The sequence below is a fragment of the Sciurus vulgaris genome (genome assembly GCF_902686455.1).
Source record: "Sciurus vulgaris genome assembly, chromosome: 6".
NCBI lineage: Eukaryota > Metazoa > Chordata > Mammalia > Rodentia > Sciuridae > Sciurus > Sciurus vulgaris.
In genome coordinates this window covers 76,910,835-76,930,710 of record NC_136466.1, presented here as the reverse complement: position 1 = coordinate 76,930,710, position 19,876 = coordinate 76,910,835, and the positions used below count along the sequence as shown (strand labels likewise).

Sequence of the window (19,876 nt, the reverse complement as noted above, 5' to 3'; positions counted from 1 at the left end):
TAGGTCCTACATCCTGTGAACTAGGTGCTATCTTTCTGAGGTGCTTCTTAGTGGTGCGTCCCTCGTACTGCGATCTGTGATCTATGACCTAGAGGTGTGTTCTCAGTTCTCTGCTCTACGATCTGCAGCTGCTTGCTGCTTACTGCTTGCTGCTGCTTCTTGCTTGCTGCTGCTGCTTCTCCTTGCTTTCCGCCTACTGCCGGCTTATATTCCCTCCAGAAGGCGGAGGGCAGGGCCACGCCAGTTCCAGCTGCCCAATCACGGCAAAGATCAAAATGAGCAGGCACGTGCAGGAGCATTTGGGAACACATGTGCACTCTTTGTGTGCATGGACTCACTTGAATACGGTCAGTGATAAAGCACCTGAGTGTCAATGCTAACCGACTTCCTCACTGTCGATGTGATCAAAACAACTTCTGGCTGGCTGCCAGGTGCCCTCTTGGTGTAGTCCGCATGGCATAGCCCCCAACAGTTTGGGAAGTACACTCTTTGGTTTAGTTGCTGCAGAATGAAGTGGATTCTTTGGTTTTGACAACCATGCTGGGAAATTTGATTTCCTGAAAGTCACATAGTATGAGGAAGAGCTGAGAGCTACTAGCATTTGTTGCCTGTCTGGCAAGAGGGGAGTGGAAAGTGGTGAACGAAGCCTCATTTAACAGGTGAGGGCAGTGAAGCTGAGGAGAAATGTAGTAATTTGTTCCAAAGTCAGTCAATGATAAATTCTCTGAGATTTGTGAAATGAAGCCCAGGTTTGTCAGTTTCTAAAATCCATGTTCTTTCCATTAACCATACTGTTGCTTAAAATACTTTGTTTTGATTCAAATGATTATCTTTCTTTTCTTCTCGATTTATGGGTATTAGCAAATGTAGCACCTTTCCCCGCTTCTTTTTGGTACTAGGGATTGAACCCAGGGACACTTCCACAGAGCTTGAACTCAGTCTTTTTAATGTTTTATTTTGAGACAGGGTATCTTTAAGTTGCTGAGGCTAGTCTGGAACTTGCAGTCCTCTTGTCTCAGCTCCTAGGTGTGTACCACTGTGCCCGACTAATTTAGCACATTTATGTGGACTTTGTATTGTTAATAGGATTGTCAATTTAGCAAATTAAAATACATGATATTCGGTCAAACTTGAATTTCGAATAAAAAATGGATAGTATTTTAGTATGTGAATCTGTGTGTTCCAAATATTACATTCAGCATACTAAATGTTTGTTGTTCATACGAAATTCAAATCTAACTTGGCATCCTTTATTTTATCCGAAAACCTTAATTGTTAAGAGAATGATAACATTTGAGAATTAATTACATGACTCTAGAATTATGCTTATAAGAGATATCCAGAATTTATATATTCAGGTTTCTTTTTAGAGGAAGAAAATGCAGATGGTTTGGATTGTCTTTAGATGTTTTTCCTTGGGGATCATTTAGGTTCAGTGACTCCTAGAGATGTAGGTGGTCATTAAATGTCTTCTGATTCCCTGCATTTCAGTTAACTGTATCAATCCTGGGTGCTTCACTGCTCACCTGTGCCCGGGTAATGAAAACGACTGCTGAAGCTTAGGGAAGTTACCAAGTTTTGTGCACTGTTCTAGGTATTTTTACATATATTAAATCCATTATTTCTCTCAGCAACTTTTGACCGAGTCATATTATTGTCCTTATTTCATAGATAAGAAAAGAGGCAGGAGAAAGGATGAGTAATCTCTCTGTTGCGGAACTGGATTTGAACCTAGATGATCTTGGCTCTAGAACAAGGACTTATAACTGTTCTTTAATATGATAGTGCCATTTGTGGGTAACTCTTGTGAAGCCACAGGCAGAGCATTGAGGAGGAAAGTCTTTTAAGTATTGCCATGCCAAATATCATCTCCTTTAGTATTTTTAATCATAAAAGTGATTTTTTTGAACTGTCTTGCAAAAGTGGACCCCTCAACACACAATTTCTTATCCTTTTTGCCTTGTTATTTTTCTAATCTTTTCATATTGAAATGGATGTCTCTTACCTTAAATACTACATTAGTATGTGAGAGAGTTAATGGTTTTCCTCATTGCAACATTTTCTATGAGGAAGTGATTTTGAATCAGTATTTTCCAGCTTTTAAAGTGGGTTCTTCTTGTAAGCCTGGTAATTTGTGCGGCCTACCTGACCACAAGGCTGTCTTCCTCACATACCCTGAGAAAAACTCATCAAAAGAAGTCTCTTTTTGTTTTAGTTCTAATGATGTCACTCATTAGAGATACTGTTTTCCATTATTTCAGGCAAGTAAGCTCTGCTTGGTAAAGACATAGCAGGTCTGAAGCATCCCCAGTTGGTGTTATTAGATGCTCACAGATGGGATTTGTAAAAAGAAACCAGTTGACTTTTGCATAGATCTAGAAATTATTTTGGAGGCTGACCTCACAATTGTAGGTTTCATGTATCAAGGTATATGCAGGTCTTTTAAAGGACACTTTCAAAAGCAATAGAGTAAGCTGGACATTATACATACACAGCTGCAGGATCGGGATGACCCAAATCCCAGCTGTCCTAATGGTAATGCAAATAGGTTCTTGTGGTGTGGTGTAAAGTTTTCAGTGGCAGCACCTGATGTGGATTTTAAAAGTACTGTATCTCAAACAACTAATGGAAGTGAAACTGATAGATTTATAAAGCTATCAGATAACACTAAATCACCTGGAAAAAAAAGGTGGTCTTATTTTGGAAACCGAGTTCAAAAGCATTTAGAGGAATCAGCAGGTTTATAGGTTCCCAGAGATTTAAGAGGTCTGTAGAAGCATTGGCTCTATCTTTAACTCTCTCCTTATCGTCTCCAGAAACTGTAGTCAGTTACTAAGTTCTTTTTATTTTGCTTCATTGGTCTCTTATTTCCCTTGGTCTATTTCCACTGCAGTTTGAAACCATTTTTTGAATAAACTCTTCCAATGGTCTCATTTCCTGTATCTGTTTCTATTTTACCTTATAACTGTATGCTTTACACTGTTGGTACATATATTTTTGAAAGCACAGACCTGAAAACCTTAACTTCCTCCTTATTTTCTGTAAGAACAATAATGATTTCAAATATTTTTAATCTCTGTTCCCCACTTCTATTTTTAATTTTATTTTCTCTGACTGTTTCCACCAGTGAACCCAACTGCCTTACGCACCCTGAAATTAACATGTATTTTTAAGGTTTGGTGTCCTTTCTATATGCTTTTCCGTGTATCCAGCTGATAACTAAGACTGAAATCTCTCGTCTGCTCTTCTGGTATTTTATTTCCACAACATTTTGTTCTTATTTTCACTGTAGAATCTGTGTTCATTTAGCTTTGCTTTATTACTTGCCCTTATTAGATGCTTGTACCTCTTTGAATGAAATGAACTAGGATGTTAAGTAAAACGCTTTCACAGTTTATCAGGGGGAGAAGTAAACCTAACTTACTAACTAACTTAATTTCAAGAGAAACCTTGGAATTAAAATTAATCATGAACATATCTGAGTACTAGTGATACCAGTTAAAATTATACATCACCCCTTAAGTGTAAGACTGCATGTTGCAGGCAAATATTGAAGGATTAACCACTGAGGGAAGAAACGTGTTACTCATTTGCTGCTAGAAAATAGCTCAATTACTAAAATAAGGAAGCTTGCTTTATAAGCATGCTTGTATTTATTTTAAATTTGAGAATACTTTTCTATTGAAATGGAAATAGCTTAAAGCTTAGGTTCAATGTTTTAAATGTTACCAGTTTGTTACTTATTGGAATATAATTAATTTTTTACTCAAAATCTTTTCATGCTTTCCCAAAAGTTGGCACCAGTTTAGCTTTTGATTGGAATTAATATTCTCATCAAAAACATTATTGTTGCAGCCAACACCAGTTCTTTTTTTGGGGGGGCGGGGAGTGTACCTTTTTAGGGATCGGTGTTTTAAATCGTCTTAGGACTGACAGGGCCTTTTTAATTATTGTAGAAACTTAAAGGACAAAGATAATTAGGTTAGCTTTAGAATAGTGAACATAGTCAAGCTTGTAGTATAGTATCTTTTACCTTTGGTTTCACTTCTAGTTGAAGTGATAAATTTGCATTTCTCTTCCCCCATTCTTTTTTTTGCCCTAGTCCTTTCGGTTGTACATTTCATCTCTCAGGTACATATTTACTGAACTCTTGCTTGTGTAGGTTTGTATCAGGTGCTAGATTTATGAGAATTGATTGAGTTGAAGTTTGGGTTTTAGTGTACCCAGGTCTGCTTCAAAGATTTGGAGAAATTTTTTTTGAGACTGTTGTCTCAAATGGGGTAGTTGTCTTGATTCTCTTTCAGTAGATTAATCACTGATATATAGGAACACATTTGATTTATGGGTGTTAATTTTATATCCTGCCACTTTGCTGAATTCATTTATGAATTCTAAAAGTTTTCTGGTAGAAGTTTTTGGATCTTCTAAATAACAGAATCATGCCATTGGCAAATGGTGATAGTTTGATTTCTTCTTTTCCTATTCATATCCCTTAAATTTCTTTCCCCTAATTGCTCTGGCTAGAAGCTTAAGGATGATGTTGAATAGTAGTGGTGAAAGAGGGCATCCTTGTCTTGTTCCAGTTTTTAGAGGAATGCTTTAAATTTTTCTCCATGTAGAATTATGTTGGTCTTAGATTTAGCATATATGGCTTTTATGATGATGAGGTATGTTCCTACTAAGTTTTTCTAGTTTTTTAAACGTGAAGGGGTGCTGTATTTTGTCAAATGCTTTTTCTGCATCTATTGAGGTGATCATATAATTCTTGTTTTTAAGTCTATTGATATGATGAATTATGTTTATTGATTTCCATATGTTGAACCAACCCTACATCCCAGGGGTGAACCCCACTTGATTGTGTGGCACTATCTTTTAAATATGTTTTTGTTCTGAGTTGCAGAATTTTATTGAGAATTTTTTGCATCTGTGTTCATCAGGGATATTGGTCTGAAGTTTTCTTTCCTTGATGTGTCTTGTCTGATCTTATCATCAGGGTGATATTAGCCTCACAGAATGAGTTTGGAAGGGTTCCCTTCTTTTCTATTTCATGGACCAATTTGAGGAATATTGGTGTTAATAATTCTTTGAAGGTCTTGTAGTCCTTGGCTGAGAATCTGTCTGGGGTTTTCTTACTTGGTAGGCCTTTTTTTTTTTTTTTTTTTTTTTTTGGGGGGGTGCTGGGGATCGAACCCAGGGCCTTGTGCTTACAAGGCAAGCACTCTACCGACTGAGCTATCTCCCCAGCCCCTCTTGGTAGGCTTTTAATGACATTTTCTATTTCATTTCTTAAAATTGTTCTGTTTAAATCTTATATGACCTCTTGATTCAGTTTAGGTAGATCATATGTCTCCAGAAATTTTTCAGTGTCTTCAATATTTTCTATTTTATTAGTGTATAAATTTTCATAATAGTTTCTAATTATCTTCTGTATTTCAGTAGTGTCCATTGTGATACTTCCTATTTTATCACATATTTTAATAATTTGAGTTTTCTCTTTTTTCTCTTCATTAGTATGGCTAGGGGTTTATTTTATTTATATTTTCAAAGAACCAACTTTATGTTTTGTCAATTTTTTAAATTTTTTCTTTTGTTTCAATTTCATTGATTTTGGTTCTGATTTTAATTATTTCCTGTCTTGTACAGTGTTTGGTGTTTGTTTTTCTTATTCTAGGGCTTGAGATGTAATATTAGGTCATTTATTTGTTGACTTTTTATTCTTTTAATGAATAAGCTCAATGCAGTGAATTTTTCTCTTAGCACTGCCTTCATGGTATCCCAGAGATTTTGATGTGTTTTATCACTATTATCATTTACCTCTAAGTATTTATTTCATCCTGATTTTTTCTGTTATCCATTTGTCATTTAATAGTGTATTATTTAGTCTCCAGATATTAGAGTAGCTTCTATTTTTTATTCATTGACTTCTAATTTCTTTCCATTACGATCTGATAGGATGCAGAGTATTATCTCTATTTTTTGTATTTGTTAAGAGTTGCTTTATGGCATAAGATATGGTCTGTTTTAGAGAAGAATCCATGCGCTGCTGATCAGAAAGTGTATTCACTCATTGATGGATGAAATATTCTATATATGTCTGTGAATTCTAAATTATTGATTGTATTATTTAGTTGTAGAGTTTCTTTGTTCAGTTTTTGTTTGAAAGATCTATCCAGTAGTGAGAGAGGTTTGTTAAAGTCATCCGGTATTATTGTGCTGTGGTCTATTGGATTCTTGAAGTTGAGAAGGGTATGTCTTGAGAATCAATCTAACAAAAGAGGTTAGAGACGTCTACAGTGAAAACTACAGAACACTATGAAAGAAATTGAAGAAGACCTTAGAAGATGGAAAGACCTCACGTGCTCTTGGATAGGCAGAATTAATATTGTCAAAATGGCCATTCTACTGAAAGCATTATACAGATTTAATGCAATTCCTATTAAAATCCCAGTGACATTCTTCATAGAACTAGAAAAAGCAATCATGAAATTCATTTGGAAGAATAAGAGACCCAGAATAGTAAAAGCAATCCTTAGCAGGAAGAGTGAAGCAGGAGCTATCACAGTATCAACCTTAAACTATACTACAGAGCCATAGTAACAAAAATGGCATGGTATTCGCAGCAAAAGAGACATGTAGACCAAAGGTACAGAATAGAAGACACAGAGACAAACCCACATAAATACAATTATTTCATACTAGACGAAGTGTCAAAAACATACATTGGAGAAAAGATAGCCTGTTCAATAAATGGTGGTAGGAGAATTGAAAATCTATGTGTAATAAAATGAAATTTAACCCCTGTGCTGTCACCCTGCATGAAATGCAACTCAAAGTGGATCAAAGACTTAGGTACTAGAACAGAGACCCTGTCCCTAATAGAAGAAAAAGTAGGCCCAAATCTTCACAATGTCATCTTAGGACCTAACTTCCTTAACAAGACCCCTAAAGTGCAAGAAGTAAAATCAAGAATCAATAAGTGGGATGGATTCAAACTAAAATGCTTCTTCTCAGCAAAGGAAGCAATTAGTAAAGTGAAAAGAGTGCCTACAGAATGGGAGAAAATCTGTACCACATGCACCTCAGATAAAGCACTAATCTCCATGGTCTATAAAGAACTCAAAAAACTTAACACCAGAAGGACTGTATAGAGGGAAAAGAGGGGTGGGAGGGGTGGGGGGAAGGGAAAAAATAACAGAATGAATCAAACAACATTACCTTTGTAAATTTATGATTACACAAATGGTATGCCTTTACTCCATGTACAAACAGAGAAACAACATGTATCCCATTTGTTTACAAAAAAAAAAAACAAAAACAAAAAAAAAAAACACCAAAAACCCCCACAAATAATCAATAAATGGCTAAGGAACTGAACAGACACTTCACAGAAGAAGAAATAAAATCAATCAACAAACATAAGAAAACATGTTCAACATCTTTAGCAACTAGAGAAATGCAATCAAAACTGCTCTAAGATATCATCTCACCCCAGTCAAAATGGCAGTTATCAAGAATACAACAATTAATGTTGGTGAGGATGTGGGGGAAAGGTATGCTCATACATTGCTGGTGGGACTGCAAATTGGTGTAACCACTCTGGAAAGCAGTGTGGAGATTCCTTAGAAAACTTGGAATGGAATCACCATTTGATCCAGCTATCCCACTCCTTGGTTTGTACCCAAGGACTTAAAATCAGCATAGCACATTGATGCAACCACATCAGTGTTTATAGTAGCTCAATTCACAATAGCTAAACTATGGAACCAACCTAGGTGCCCTTCAACAGATGAATGGATAAAGGAAATATGGTACAGAAACATGATGGACTATTACTCAGCCTTAAAGAAGAATGAAATTATGGCGTTTGGTGGTAAATGGATGGAGCTGGAGAATACCATGCTAAGTGAAATAAGTCAAAAATACCAAAAGCCAAATGTTTTCTCTGATATGCAGATACTAATTCACAATAAGGGATGGAGGGTTAGGGAAGAATAGAGTTACTCTGGATTCAGCAGAGGGAGTGAAGGGAGCAGGGGGCTATCAGGTAGGAAGGATAGTAGAATGAATCAGACATTATTATCCTATGTACATATATGTGGGATTCTACATCATGTCCAACCAGAAGAGTGAGAAATCATACTCCATTTTAATATGATGTATCAAAGTGCATTCTACTGTCATGTATAACTACAAATTAAAAAAAAAAATTTGTAGGATCTGGGGCAAAAGTACAAAGAGGCCCACATACCCCAAGTCTCAATATTTAAAAGTTAATAATCAAAATAATAGGTGGCTTAAAATAAAAAAGAAAGAAATAGAAATTCCTCTGTGATCTGGAAGACTGAGTGTGGTCTTAGTCTTTATACTGCGCAGGCTCCTGTTTTCCACTGGAGTGTGATGGTGTATACAGGAAGGATCAACCTAGGGAGTAGTCCAGTTCCCTTTCCTCCCAGACCTGGCCCTGTCCCAAACCAGGAAAAACTTTGCTTGCAGACACCACAGGGCTCTGTTCACACCCTAATAAACTGCAGCCTCTAGGTCCTGCTCCGGTAGGGAGGTTCCCAGTTGCAGGTTCTAGTGTACTCATGAGGATGGACTTACAGAAGGGCCCTGCCAGGGCTGAAGAACGCGCTTTGGTGCTGTTTGCACAGATTTTGAGCCCTGGTTCTTGGAGGGCATGTCAGACTCTGGGTGGCTAAGTTCTTTAACCTGTGGATTTATCCTGTGTGAAGTGGTATGGTTGGAGGACAAATGGGGAGATCCTTCTAGATCAGGGCCAGATAACTCTTGCCTAGGTACTCATGGTAGTATTGCGTGTGCCCATGTACCACCCCCCTCACCAAAAAGAAAAAGAAAAAAAATGTGTTCCTTAAGAAAATCAGATCTCCACATACTTCTAAGCTATAATCAAGAGTCCAAAATTTAAAAATAGTGATTTATCAGTAATTATAGGTACTTGATTGTTTTTATACATTGAAAATAGGCAATAGAACTTTCAACTTTATTAGTATTTTATTTTAGAACGTAAATTTTAAAAAATGGTATATTTAATTTGGATTTATATCTGCTTTGTGGAACTTCTAATTATTCACTCATTATTTTAGATGTTTCTCCAATTATTTAAAACAGCTATTGGCTCTTTTGTGGGTCATTGGGTGGTTAGAGTGAAAAAGAATAAATTGAAAGGTATTTTCAATGCTGTTCTATCCCTGGTTCAATTTCAAAATGTATTCAAGGAAAAGAAAAAAAATGTGAATTGACCACTTAAGTAAATCAGCTTGCAACTAAATGTCCTAAGATTATTAAATCTAGAGATAGGAATACAATTTTATGTCACAAGAATTCATCTCATACAACTTTTCATAAAATACTGTCTATCTGATCTCATGTTAATATACAATTGTAGTTTTTACAGTGATTTAGAAAAAGAAAGACCCAATTCAGTGTAAAAGGGAATACTTGATTAGCCTATTGTATAAGAGCAATAAAAACTAATTTACTGTTATATTACTCAATATTGGAAGCTGCAAGAGGCTATCTTTCAGTTCATTCTTCATTAATTGTGCTATATTGTAGTGGTATTAGTATCTATTATAGATGAGTTTTATGGAAGGCTTTTAAGTTGACTTCTCCAAGCTTGTATTTTGGTTCATGTAAATATCTTTGACATATTCTCTACATGATTGTTAAAGGGCAAATGAAATGTTGAAGGCAAAATGGATTAATCAGTCACCATGATTCCTCTATGAAAACTCTTATGAATTTATGAGTCTTTGAAATGATCTTAGTTCATAACAAATTATAACTGTTGAAACTAAATAGTTATATATTTTTTAAAAAGCCTTTTACTTATTTATCTTTATTAAGACTAGTCCTTTTAAATTTACCTTTTATGCTAGATTTTTGGAGTTTTTCTATTAAATTAATTTTGGAGGCATTCACTGTTCATAGTTCTTTAATTTAGCTAGTAGCAAAATAATTAGGAATTAGTTTTAACCTTTGCTAAAATTTAGATAAAAGACATAAATGATGTCTTAAAAGATGATAATTCTAGCAAAGCCTTTTAGGTAATTTACATAGTCCTTGTTACACTTAAGTAATAAGAGCATGGTACAGAAATAAATTTGTATACGTTGGAATTCAGCTTAATGTTGTAATATGTAGGTAAATATAGAATATTAAATGTTAAGATGGTACTTGATAAATTATCTCTATATTGCAATCTTTTTTTGTAGGGATGATAATAACACTAATTTCTTCTAAGGCTGCCTTAGTTTACCACTGCTGCTGTAACAAACTACCGTGAGCTATGAGGTGGCTTAAACAACTGAGGTTTATTTTCTCATAGTTCTGGAGGATAGAAGTCCAAGATCAAGGTGTCAGGATTGGTTTCTTTGGGGAGCTTCTCTCTCCTTGGCTTGTAGATGTCCATCTTCTCCTTGTCTTCTCATGGTCTTCTTTCTGTGTGTCTGTGCCCTAATCTCCTTCTAAGAGTACCAGTCATTATGGAATTTACCTTTTTAAAGATCTTATCTTCAAATGCAATTATATTCTGACAGGGTAGTAGTCTTCAACATGGCCAAGGAACTGGACACCTCACAGAAGAAGAAATATAGTCGATCAACAGACATGAAAAAATGTTCATCATCTCTAGCAATTAAAGAAGTGCAAATCAAAATTACTCTAAGATTTCATCTCACTCCAGTCAGAATGGCACTTACCAAGAATACAAACAATAATAAGTGTTAGCAAGGATGTGGGGAAAAATGCACACTCATACATTGCTGGTGGGAAAGCATATTGGTGTAACCACTCTGGAAAGCAGTGTGGAGATTCCTTAGAAAACTTGGAATGGAATCACCATATGACCCAGCTATCCCACTCCTTGGTTTGTACCCAAGGACTTAAAATCAGCATAGTACATTGATGCAACCACATCAGTGTTTATAGCAGCTCAATTCACAATAGCTAAACTATGGAACCAACCTAGGTGCCCTTCAACAGTTGAATGGATAAAGAATATCATGCAGACCAATGGTACAGAATAGAAGACACAGAGATGAACCCACATAAATACAGTCACTTCATACTAGACAAAGGAGCCAAAAACATACAATGGAGAAAAGAAAACCTGTTCAACAAATGGTGCTGGGAGAACTGGAAATCCATGTGCAGTAAAATGAAATTAAACCTCTATCTCTCACCTTGCACAAAACTCAACTCAAAATGGATCAAGGACTTAGGAATTAGACCAGAGACCCTGCACCAAGTAGAAGACAAAGTAGGCCTGAATCTTCATCATGTTGGCTTTGGACCAGACTTCCTTAACAAGACTCCCAAAGCACAAGAAGTCAAAGCAAGAATCAATAAGTGGGATGGACTCAAACTAAAAGCTTTTTCTCAGCAAAGGATACAATCAAGAATGTGAAAAGAGCCTACAGAGTGGGAAAAAAAAACTTTTCCACACACACTTCAGATACAGCACTTATCTCCAAATTTTATAAAGAACTTATAAAACTTTACACCCAAAATACAAAGAACCCAATCAATAAAAGGGCCAAGGAACTGGACAGACATTTTAAAGAAGAAGACATACAGGCAATTAATAAATTTATGAAAAAGTATTCAACATCTCTAGTAATTAGAGATGCAAATTAAAACAACTCTAAGATTTCATCTTATTCCAATTAGAATGGCTATTATCAAGAACACAAACAATAATAGATGTTGGTGTGGATGTGGGGAAAAAGGCACACTTTGACATTGCTGGTGCAGTTGCAAATTGGTGCAGCCATTCTGGAAAGCAGTGTGGAGAATTCTCAGAAAACTTGGAATGGACCCACCTTTTGACCCAGTTATCCCACTCCTCAGTTTATACCCAAAGGACTTAAAATTAGCACATGACAGTAAGGCAGCTCAATTCACAGTAGCTAGATAGTGGAACCAACCTAGATGCCCTTCAACAGATGAATGGATAAAGAAACTGTGATATATATACACAGTGTAATATTGTTCAGCCATAAAGAAGAATAATATTATGGTATTTGCAGAGAAATAGATGGAATCGGAGAATATCATCCTAAGTGAAATAAATAAATCCCCCAAAACCAAAGGCTGAATGTTTTCCCTAATAAATGGATGAAAACATATAATGGGGGTGGAGGGTGTGAGGGGATGAGAGAAGAATGGATGAGCTTTAGATTATGTAGAGGGAAATGAGAGGGTGGGGGGTATGAAAAATGGTGGAATGAGCCAGACATCATTATCCTATGTACATGTATGATTACAGGAATGATATGAAGCTACATTGTGTACAACCATAGAATTGAAATGATATTCCATTTGTGTATAATGAATCAAAATGCAGTCTGTAAAAATAAAAAAATAAAAAAAAAATGGTACATAAACATGATGGACTATTACTTAACCTTAAAGAAGAATGAAATTATGGCATTTAGAAGTAAATGGATGGAACTAGAGAATATCTAAGTGAAATAAGCCAATCACAAAAAACCAAAAGCTGAGTGTTTTCTTTGATAAGTGGAGCTGATCTATAGTGGGCGTTGGGGGTAGGGAAGAATGAAGGTACAGGGGATTGCAGGGAGGGGTGAGGCAGTGGAGATGTGAAGGATGGTAGAATGAGACATTTTTACCCTATATACCTGTATGTTTACACTACTGGTGTGACTCAGCACCATGTACAGCCAGAGGAATGAGAAGTCATGCTCCATTTGTGTACCATGTATCAAAATGCATTCTGCTGTCATGTATAACTAATTAGAACAAATAAAAAAATTAGGTGTTAAGAAATATCTTTTTTTATTTCCCCTTTACCTGGTTTTATTGTACCAGTGGGCAAAGGACAGTGTAGACTGGCTATGACAATGCTGATAGTAAAAATAATAGCAGCTAATGTTTGTCATGTATTATATCCAAAGTTCAGTTCTAAGTACTTGGTGTTTCTAAACTCAGTGTTGGCATGGACAAAGGGAACTTAGGAAATACCCAGTTAAAGGTAATTTGGATTCTTTTTGCCTATCTCTGGGAATTCAGATGGGGATTTGGGCATGGTAGTTATGGGATAGAGCTCTAGGTTAGTACCTTCAAAAAGCAAGATGGAATTCTGTGCAAATCATTATTTCATGAGATATTTTTGAGTTTTTCTAAAGGTATAGGCTTTTTTTTTTTAAAGGCTTTTTAATTAAACATGGAAAACTTAAATTATCCAGAAACCTTGTTTTGGTGACAAAACCACTTTAAAAGTGGCACAAGATCAAGAAGGTCCTATAGAGTATCTTATACTATTCCTGTTTGACTTACCAGGCATCATACCTGCCATATTGTAGGTGCTAATTAAATAATTGTAGAGTGAATGAGTCAAAACAAGAGGGATAAATCCAGTCACAGCTGCAGGGTCCTTTTCAACAGTGCACATTGTCGAAACATTTGTATTATCTTTTTTTGCCCTAGCAGGTTTTTATTCATTGTTACTCGTTTTTTGCTAGCAGATTCGGTACACATTGACTGTTAATCATAGACAAACAGTAATTTGGACCCCTTATCCTTTAGTTCTCTCATATGATGATGTCTGAAATCAAATGAGTAGTAATTCATCCTGGATGTCTCGAAACTCTCCTTCTTATACGATTTCATATACAATTTATGCTACATGCTTTTTCCACAGTTTACGATATAAATTCTAAAAGCAAAAATCTTATTAAATAAAAGTCTTGAGACTGAGACTTGGGGGAAAAATAAAGGTTTTAATAGATGAGACTACGTTATTTTCCAGGGGGTCCACTTTGCCTACCACCAGTAGGTGAAATTGGTGGCAGTGTTAGGTTTTTGCCAGATCATTTTAATTGACTGATGGGGCTATGTTTGGAATTGTGGGTCTTGTTAAAAATGTTCCTTATAATCAAATTGCTAATGTCTTCAGTCTAAATTTCTAGGATATTTGAAAAGTAGTAAGAAAAAAACCTCAGAGAAGCAAGTCATAAATACCTATAATTCTCTTTTTTAAAAAAGGTCTACAAACCCTTTGGTGTTTGATTTAGTGACATTTTGTACTTCCCAAAAAAATTGAATAATGAATAGTTTTTGGTAACAAATGCCTGTTTTGGGAAGAATTCTTCTTCCTAGTATTCATGGTAGTACTGTATGTACTTATTTCCTGCTTCTAACTTTTAGGTTTAGTTTATATTTGTGATTTTGTCTGTCTTTATTTTAACTCATTTGATAGGTGGAAAATTTTAGATGTGGCATGAAAGGATACAGTTTTGATTCTATATTCTGGAAAGAATAGTGCCAATTTGTTAGCACTGTTTAGATTTTTAAGATTAAAAAAATTTCCTCAATGACGGATAAATAATTAAATGGATTGTTTAGGCAAAAATAACCACATTTTTGGCCTTAAGTCATCTTAATTTTTCTTTTTTCTTTCTGAAATTTTGTGCATATTTTAGAGTGTTTTTATTGTTTCAGTGTTCATGAGTTTTTTTGAGTCTTATGTCAATTAGAATGGAACTTCATTAATTGAAAACACTGGTTAAAATTTTAAATATATCTTTATATGATTGAAACATCTAAGGATGTCCAAAGGTAATGCAGTGGAATGTGAATGAGTTGTAATCAGCCGTATGAATCAGACCTTTGTGGTGTATTTGTGTCTTGGTTTAGGTTGGTTGAAGACTTTCAATGACTACTTTAGAGACAGCACTCAGTATATTTTTAATAACATGGTCATAAAGCTGAAAGAAGACTCAAGGCGGAAATTTATCTGGTCTGAAATCTCTTACCTTTCAAGATGGTGGGATATTATAGATACTCAGAAGAAGGAAGCTGTTAAAAGGTTTGTTTTAAAGTTTTTTTGAAATTTGGTAATATTAAAGCTTAATTGTATAGTGAAACAAGTATTGAATTTTTAGAAGGTGTATTGTTAGCTTTATTTCTGAATCTTTTATTTCTGTATATCCATTTTTGCATTGATTTTGATTCATCTCTGAAGAAAAAAAGAATTGAAACTTTTCCTTTGAAATTCTTATTCCAAGTTTGTCCTAGAAATGGAAATGCTAGGTCAAAGGGGCTTAATGTTTAAATATTTTTATAGTATATTATCAGGGTGATTTCCAGAAAGGTCGTTTCAGTGAATTTTTCAATCTTCTGTGTAGAAATGTATCAATTTCTCAGCTTATTGGTCAACAATAAAATTTTTGAAAAACTTGGTCAATTTGTTGAAAGATACTTTAATTTGTATTTTTGATTGCTAATAGTGCTGCATATTTGTTGTAGAGACTAAATTTTTTGTGACTTGTTTGATTATACTTTTCTGATTCATTTATAGAGATATATATTTTTTCTGAAGTTTTTATTAATTTTTGACATACAGACTTAAATTTTTGATGTAGTCAAATCTATTAATCTATTTTCTTTTGATATTGCTTTTGCTCTCATAGTTAGGAAGATCTTCCCTAATCTACAATTTAGATAAATAGTCCTTTTTTTCCTCTAGTTTCATTTTTTGCCATTCATTTTTTAAATCCCCCAATTTATTTACTCCTATATAGTATGACAGGTGGTTCTCTGATTATCAAGTATCCCTGCTCTCAGGAGTTAAGAATTATCATGACTTGTTTTATTTATTTAACATCATTTATGCAACACTTACTACATTTGTTAGTGTTCTAAGCACTTAAAAAATTTATAATTGATCATCCTATCAACAGTTTTGTGAAGTAGGTACGATCATTATCCTCATTTACAGATAAGGACACTAATTCATTGAGGTCATGCGGCTAAACGTGGCTGCACTAATATTCCATCCAGCCCAGGATGTCTGCCTGCAGACAGTGTGCCTTTGTATGCTGAGCTGCCTAAGATTGAAATAATCCATCCTTTTCTACTGATTTGAAGTGCCATCTTTATTCTGTTTAAATATGCATTGAATTCTGGGACTCTTGACCTGTTTCATGAACTTTTCTGTTTAACTCCTTTTATTTATACACACACACACACACACACACACACACACACACACACACACACATACTTCTATGTATATATTATATATTTGTATTTTAGTTATAGATGAACACAATATGTTTATTTATTTTTATGTGGTACTGAGGATTGAACTCAGTGCCATACATGTGCTAAGAAAGCTCTCTTACCACTGAGCCACAATCCCAGCTCCTGTTTGACTCTTAATTGTATCTTAATTACATCTTAATTGTTGTGGCTTTATGATGTTTCATTAGCTGATACTTTAAATCTTCTCGTTTTTCTATATTGAAAGATTATTTTAATGAATGACCATTTAATTTTCTCAAAGAGCTTTATATTTGTTAAGTTCTTCCTATTCCATCAAAAAAATAAAGTCTTCGGATTTTGATGGAAATTGGCATAAACATCTAATGACAGTTTTGGGGGAGGATTGACTTCTGTAATTGCTTGGAGAATGTAGACTCTGGAGGTACCAGGGTGAACTGAATAACCACCATAGCTAATGCGACTGGCTACTCTTCTGTTCCAGATACTTGTTGTCAGGATATTGCCTCCAGTTACCCAAGATAAACTGGTATTCCAAAGTGTTATGTCTATTATGTTTTATATGTTAGCAGTCAATTTAGATTTACATACATAGGTGTGTGCACGTGCACATATATACACATATGCACACATACAGAGTCAATCATACATTTCCGAAGCCTTATTTTTATTTTTCAGTATTGGATATTGACTCCAGGGGTGCTTATCCACCGAGTCACATCTCCAGCCCTTTTTATTTTTAATTTTGAGACAGGGTCTTACTTAGGGCCTATCTAAGTTGTTGAGACTGGCCTCAAACTTGATCCTCCTGCCTCAACCTCCCAGAGTCAATGGGATTACATACTTGTGCCACAGCTCCTGGCTTTTAAATCTTTAGTTTAGCTCTAGCCACCTACTGGTTTAAAAGTTAAGAACTAGCCAGGCATGGTGGCACACACCTGTAATCCCAGCAGTTTGGGAGGCTGACACAGGAGGATTCAGAGTTCAAAGCCAGCCTTAGCAATGGTGAGGCACTAAGGAACTCAATGAAACTGTGTCTCTAAAGAAAATACAAAATAGGGCTGATGATGTGATTCACTGGTTGAGTGCCCCTGAGTTCAATCCCCAGTACCAAAAAAATTTTTTTAAAAATTAAGAACTACCTTGTAAAATTACATGGAACTTTTTTTTTGTTCTTTGACTAAGTTTTAAAATATAAAAATGATTTTGTTTATATCTTACATTACTCTTTGTATACAAATAACATTTTATATTTTCTAAGAAAACGATAGTTTTATAGAAATTCTATTGAGATTTAATTAGTTTTTAAGGATTTATCTCATTTGTACTTATTTTTTGCTTTTTTTGTTACTTCTTTTCTGATGTTTTCCTTTATCTGTAATAGATGGGCTAAAACTTTTACTTATTTTGTTGGTTTTCGCCTGCCCTCACTTCCCTAGAATCTATTTGTATATTTTTGGTTTTTAACTTTGACCTTTCTGCTTTCATCTTTCCTAATTTCTTCTACTTGCTTTCACTAATGTTAAATGGGCCAATCCACTTACTTTAATAAGAAATGTACCTCCATCTGTGTGTTTACCTTATAACACTGTTATAACTAGTTTTTACATTTTTCTATGTAATTTTGTCTTTTTTTTTTCATAAATATTCTACAGCTGTATCTACCATTTGACTTGAGTTTGCTAGAAAAAAAATTATTTTATCTTGAAAGTGCTCTTTTTTCCTGTTATACTTTATTAAAATCTTGTTTTGATATCTTATGGTCAGAAAGTATGAAGTGTGCCCTTTTTGTTCTTTAGAATTTTTTTTTTTTAAGTTTCTTTTTGTGACTTAATATGTGACCAATGTTGACAAACCTTCTACTGGTATTCGAAGAGGAGGTGTTTGTAGAATGTGAATTTTGAAGGGTATCTGCTAATTCAGTATTTTAAAATTACTGTTTTCATCTGGGTACAGTTAGTTTTACTATCATGTTACATACTCATTCCTAAAAATCACTGTGTATATATAGTTGTGCAACAAAACCACAGAGCTCATGGAAGAAATGGGGTTAGGGCACAGCACTGTAGAATTTCATCTGTGACATGTGCTCACCAAAGGATCTAAAAGGGAAAGCTAATAAAGATGCTTGTCCAGTTTTACATGTATTAAACTAAGACATGCATAAATGCTACAATAAATTTATCAGTTTACCTTGAAAAAGACCTGATATTTGTTTGTGGAAGTGGGTGTTGGAAAAAGTGTGGATGTGTGTTACTGTGAAATGGTGGTGTAAGTGTTGTTTCTTGAAATCTGATGGAAAATTGCACAGCAGGTGTGGAGGAGTGTGACTCATAACACGTGATGAACTGAGGGAGCGGGTGGATGTTTGCAGCATGCACATGTGTGTATTCCTCCAGGGCTCAGTCCAGCTGGGTAGTTAGCTGCCTTTACTTAGTGTTTCTCAGGGACCAAATTGCACATCAAAAATGTTTAACTTTGTTTCCTGATAAAATCAATCACTTTGGCACAAATTCCCGTTTTTAAGACAAGTGTCTATAGTAGAACTGACTGTACTTACTTTTTGTAATGATCTCTTGTCAGCTTCCTCTTACTTGTTTTCCAGTTTCTTTCTTGCCTGATCTGTTCCTATCTTTACTAGCTCATTTGTTTATTCATTCAACAGACATTTCTTGAACATAAACTATGGGGCAGGAATTACATGGTTCTGGGCACTCCCAAGCTTGTATTTCTGTTTCTTCATCATAAGTTATATCTGTTACTATTGACAAATTACAGTCTTTCTCCTTTTAATGGCAAACATTATTTTCACAACCACTCTTTTGTTGTTCATTTGTTTGGTCTGATCTGTGTTCCTTTTTGTACTGTAAGGTCAGCCAATTTTGAATGGTAGTTCAAAAGGGTGGTATGGGATCCAGACTGCCTGGGTTCAAATCCTGGCAACTCTCAGTGACCCTGTAATTTGGGGTAAGTTTCTTAACTTGTGTGCCACATTTTTAAAAAAATTTTCAAATGGAGTTAATATTGGAATTTATTTAATCTTTTAATGAAGATTGAATTAATACAAAAGAAGATGCTTAACACCTGCATGGCACATTTTTAAATCCCCAGTACATATTAGTGGCTCTTTAGAGTCTTTATTTTTTAATAGAGTTAATTATAACATTTATGTTTCTGTTTTATCTTTAAAGTACCTTCTTTATAATGCTTCATTGAAGATAAGTTTTTTTACCCTCTGCTTACATGATTTTAGGATTAAAAAAAATTACCCATGAAGTTTTAAAGTTTCACCAAGTTATATATTTAGGTATATGTAACTTTTCATTCAGATGTCCGTCTGTTAGTTCAAAATTTCCTCAACATACTTTCTGTACTTCCTGACTCCTGCTTTTGTTTCATTTGTTTCAGAAGTCGACTATCTATTTACTGAGTTTAACTTCTTTTACTTATGTAGTTTTATTTTAATTTTTTATGTTTGCTGTCTTTTTGGAGATTCTCCTCCAACCCTTTGTTGAACCTGAACTTTTAGCTTTGCCCTCAATTCTTTGTGCCCATGTACATTTTCTTTCCAGAGTTAGTGTTGCTTAAAAATGAAAAAATTTAACCGATACGTATTTCTCCTTCGTTCCCTTGTTGGAGAACTAGTTCCTGAAGGAGTACATGAGCATCCTGCATCTAGCAGTTGGGGAAGGTGCCCAGGTTATAAATAGAATTGGGGGAGGGAAGAGATGAACTGGGGCTGTAAGAAGATCTGGAGAAAGAATGTCCCATCTGTGAATGTCTTTCTTTGGTGAAATTGTTGAGCCTGGGGCTAGCTTTGTGCATCTAA

At 34.9% G+C, this 19,876-nt stretch overlaps 1 protein-coding gene across 1 annotated transcript in view; it reads left to right on the top strand.

Annotated features, from left to right (window-relative positions):
* The window catches only part of MAN2A1 (mannosidase alpha class 2A member 1), a 184,917-nt gene that overhangs the window by 27,803 nt on the left and 137,238 nt on the right, over positions 1 to 19,876 (top strand). Inside the window, exon 4 of the mRNA XM_079143501.1 lies at positions 14,680 to 14,851. Coding sequence (XP_078999627.1) covers positions 14,680 to 14,851 — 172 coding nt within the window. The remainder of the gene's footprint in view (positions 1 to 14,679; positions 14,852 to 19,876) is intronic.